This window comes from Marmota marmota, unplaced genomic scaffold (assembly GCF_001458135.2).
Source record: "Marmota marmota marmota unplaced genomic scaffold, marMar, whole genome shotgun sequence".
Classification (NCBI taxonomy): domain Eukaryota; kingdom Metazoa; phylum Chordata; class Mammalia; order Rodentia; family Sciuridae; genus Marmota; species Marmota marmota.
Genome location: NW_025999880.1, coordinates 16,608,362 through 16,611,900, shown reverse-complemented (window position 1 = coordinate 16,611,900; position 3,539 = coordinate 16,608,362). Strand labels below are relative to the sequence as shown.

General features: G+C 46.3%; 1 protein-coding gene across 1 annotated transcript in view; it reads right to left on the bottom strand.

Annotated features, from left to right (window-relative positions):
- Klhl11 (kelch like family member 11) overlaps positions 1-3,539 on the bottom strand; it is an 8,205-nt gene extending 4,666 nt beyond the window's left edge. The window contains exon 1 of the mRNA XM_015495715.2: positions 3,069-3,539. Coding sequence (XP_015351201.1) covers positions 3,069-3,538 — 470 coding nt within the window. The 5' untranslated portion in view covers position 3,539. The remainder of the gene's footprint in view (positions 1-3,068) is intronic.

Below are 3,539 nucleotides of genomic sequence, written 5' to 3'. Positions count from 1 at the left end.
AAAAAAAAAAAAAAAAAAAAAAAAAAAACCACTACAGAAGACACACACACAAAGTTTTAGCCAAAATCATAAATCTGGCAGCATTCAGCCCAAGGGTGGCCAATTTGAGACAACTGCTTTAAGAAGAGTAAATTCTAGAGCTGAGAAGAACCTCAAAAAATATCAAGATAACTTCACCAAACTAGGCCCATCTTAATTCAATAAATGTTTGTTATTAAGGTTATTGTGCTTAATAACTACCCTAAGTATGATGATAAAAAGATAAATGAGAAAGGCTGCCTTCACCCTCTTATGAAAACATACATATTAGATATAAAACAAAGACAAGGGGGAGTGGGAAGGGCTCTAATGGCTCTCACACAGACTGGGTTCCAGGGTCACTTGATTCCTAGGCTGCCTTTAAGCTCTCTATGTTTGTCAGGTGCTACAGGTAACTCTGAGGTATGTTCCCTTAGACAGATGTTTGGAAGCACTGCTCTCTGAAAACAACACTTCACACACTTGGCATCTGTCATGTGACAGGAATTATGCTGGGGGCATTATTTTTGATCCTTACAAGTTTCCCGCTAGGTAAGCAAGACCACCAACAGAATATATTTGGATGGAGGCTCAGAGTTGATGGGAAGATAAAATGAGATGTTTGCAAAGCATTTAGAATAGTGTCAGACACAAGGCAGATGCTCATCCTCCCTTCCTGATAGTTTTAAAAGTAAACTGCTTGGAGTCTTCTCTCCTTACCCTTACTTTCCCACCAAAAGGGGCAAGTCTGAAAAACACAAGGTCACAGGACAAAAACAAACAAAGCTTCATTGAGCGCAATGACCCTTCTCTTCACATTTTCATTTAAGGAACTCCCTCTCTCAGGGATATACCCATCCTGCCCTGCCTTCTAATTAATCCAGCCTCATACTTTATCATTCCCCCAACTCCTGTAACATCAATATTTCCTCTCCCCACCAGTTTTTAAAATTTTGAGACACAGTCTTGCTAAGCTGCTGAGGTTGGCCTCAAATGTGTGACGTTCCTGCCTCAGCCCCGGAGTAGCTAAGATTATAGTGTGCACCACCATGCCTGGCCAGCCCTACCCTCTTTATAGCAAGTCTTTGCAGGCTCTTGTCAATGCCATCACAACCTCCAATGATCACTTAGAGGCTACTCCTTCCTTGACATTCTTCCTTTCTACACCTCTATGGGACTAGTCTCCTCTGCTAGCTTCTTTATCATTTTGGAGAATTCCAGGGTTGTTTTGCTTGCCCCTTCCCCCCTTCCCTTTTTTTACCTACACTGTTCTAAGTAATTTCAGTCATTGCATGGCTTTAATTACCATTTATATGCTATTTTTCCCTCAATCTTTATGTCTAGCTTCCAATACTTTCTTCTTAAATATAAAGATTTATGTTTAATGAGATGTTCCTGCTTGATAAGGCTTTCCTTGCATTGTTTTTCCTCATGATTTTTCCCCCCATAACCTGACTTAACAACTCAATGCTTTTCTTCTTCTTCTTTTGGTACAGGGGATTGAATCCAGGGGTGTTTAACCACTGAGCAACTTCAGCAGCCCTTTCATTTTTAATTTCAAGACAGGGTCTCACTAAGTTGCTGAGGGCATTGCTAAATTGCTGGGGCTGGCCTTGAAATCACAATCCTCTTGGTTAAGCCTCCAGGTTTCTGGGATTATAGGTGTGTACCATGATGCCTAAAACTCAAGGATGCTCTTCTAACCCAACCGTCTACCTAGATATCTCTTTGAATAAATTCAAACTGACCCTCCTCCCAAACCTGCTCTTCTGCAACCTTCCACATCTTAACAATAACTTGACCTTCACAATACAGATGTTGGTGAGGGGAGGGGCACTAGAGGTGTGGCTTAGTGGAAGAGCATTTGTCTAGCATACAGGAAGCCCTGGGTTTGATCTCCAACACTGAGGGGGAAGAGGAGAATATAACAACAGATGTCAGTCTTTCCCATCACCTTTCCTTTCCCTTCTCAATCCAAGCTTTCACCACCATTCCAACAACTTACACTAGTCTCTGCTAGTTTTTCAAATTACACCATTCTTCTTGTCATCTCATTCAAAGTAAAAGCTCCTATGCTTCCAGAGGCCCTAGAGGATCAGAATTACCATCCCAAGGCTTTAGCTCCCTCTATCCAGCCACACAGCCCATAATGGCAGCTTTGCACTTGTGTCTCATACCCGAAACACTCTCTACCTTACCTCCTTTATTTCCTTGCAAAAGGTATTCTCTATCACCCAGTTTAAAAGTCAGTTCCTCTCCATCAGGGCTTTCTATGTGTGTACCTTCCACCACGCTATTTTTTTCAGAGCAATAATCATCATTCAACAGATTATATTTTACCTACTGTCTCCAAATGTAAGTTCAAAGAGGAAAGGGGCTTTCATTTGTTTTGCTCAAGGCTGGATTCCAAGTACCTTAGAGTCTAGAGTCTGCCCTGACCCATAATAGGTGCTCACTAGGTATCTGTTAAAATAGAGGATGTAAAAAGATACTGCCTTCTCACAGTCTCTGGAACATACATTCCCGCTCCCTACAAAGCGTTTTCCATAGTAATAGACTCATCTTTTAAAATACTTAAATCACATCATTTCCTTACCCAGCTTCCCATTACACTCAGTAAAATCTAAACTCCTTATTCCAACGCATGTCACACACCCTTTCTTCCCTTCACCCACTAGATCCCACCTCAAAGGATTTTCCTTTTTAAAGTCCCTCCCTCCGTAAGACAAACGGGATCATGCCTGAGGATGTTCATCCTCCATCTTTGCACCAGTTTTTTTTTTTTTTTTGTCATCTAGAGGTCGGTTTAAATGTCACCTCTCAGAAAGGTCTTTCCTCAACAACGAGCCTTTCACTACTTTTAAATGTCATCACAGCATTCATCACATACTGACTGCTGTTCATCGCCTTTGTCCCTCCACCTGCAGTCTACGCTCCCTGGGGGCAGGGCGCCTTCGGCAGAATCCCGGCTGCATCCTCCGTGCCCAACGCACTGGCTGCCCCGCAGCAGTGCAGTGACTGTGGTCCGCGGCCCCGCCGCCCTCGCCTACCTGTCGGCCAACTCCAGCACCTCGTGCACACTGCCGGTGCTGACGCGAATGCGGCCGGTGTACATGTATTCGATAACGGCTTCCACCGTGTCGGGTTCGGGCCCCGGCTCCGAGCTCCACTTGCGCATCTCCACCCGGCCCGAGCGCGACTCGGAAAACTGGCCCGAGAGCAGGGGTGTGAAGTACTCGGTGGCGGCAGCCAGCACGGAGCGGTGGGCCCGGAACTCGCGGCCTCCGGCGCCACCGAAGCACAAAGTGATGTCGCAGAAAAGGCCTTGGCGCCGCTGCTCGTTCTGCCGCCAGGACAGCTCCGAGCAGTGGGAGCTGCACTCGAAGTCCTCAGCCTCCGGGCCAGGATCGCCCCCGCTTGCTTCCATGGCAGAGATCCCGGGCCCGGGCCCGAAGTCCACCGTGCCGCTGCCTCGGACCTCGGCGGCCAGACCCGCTGAGCCGGCGGCGGCCGTCTCCATG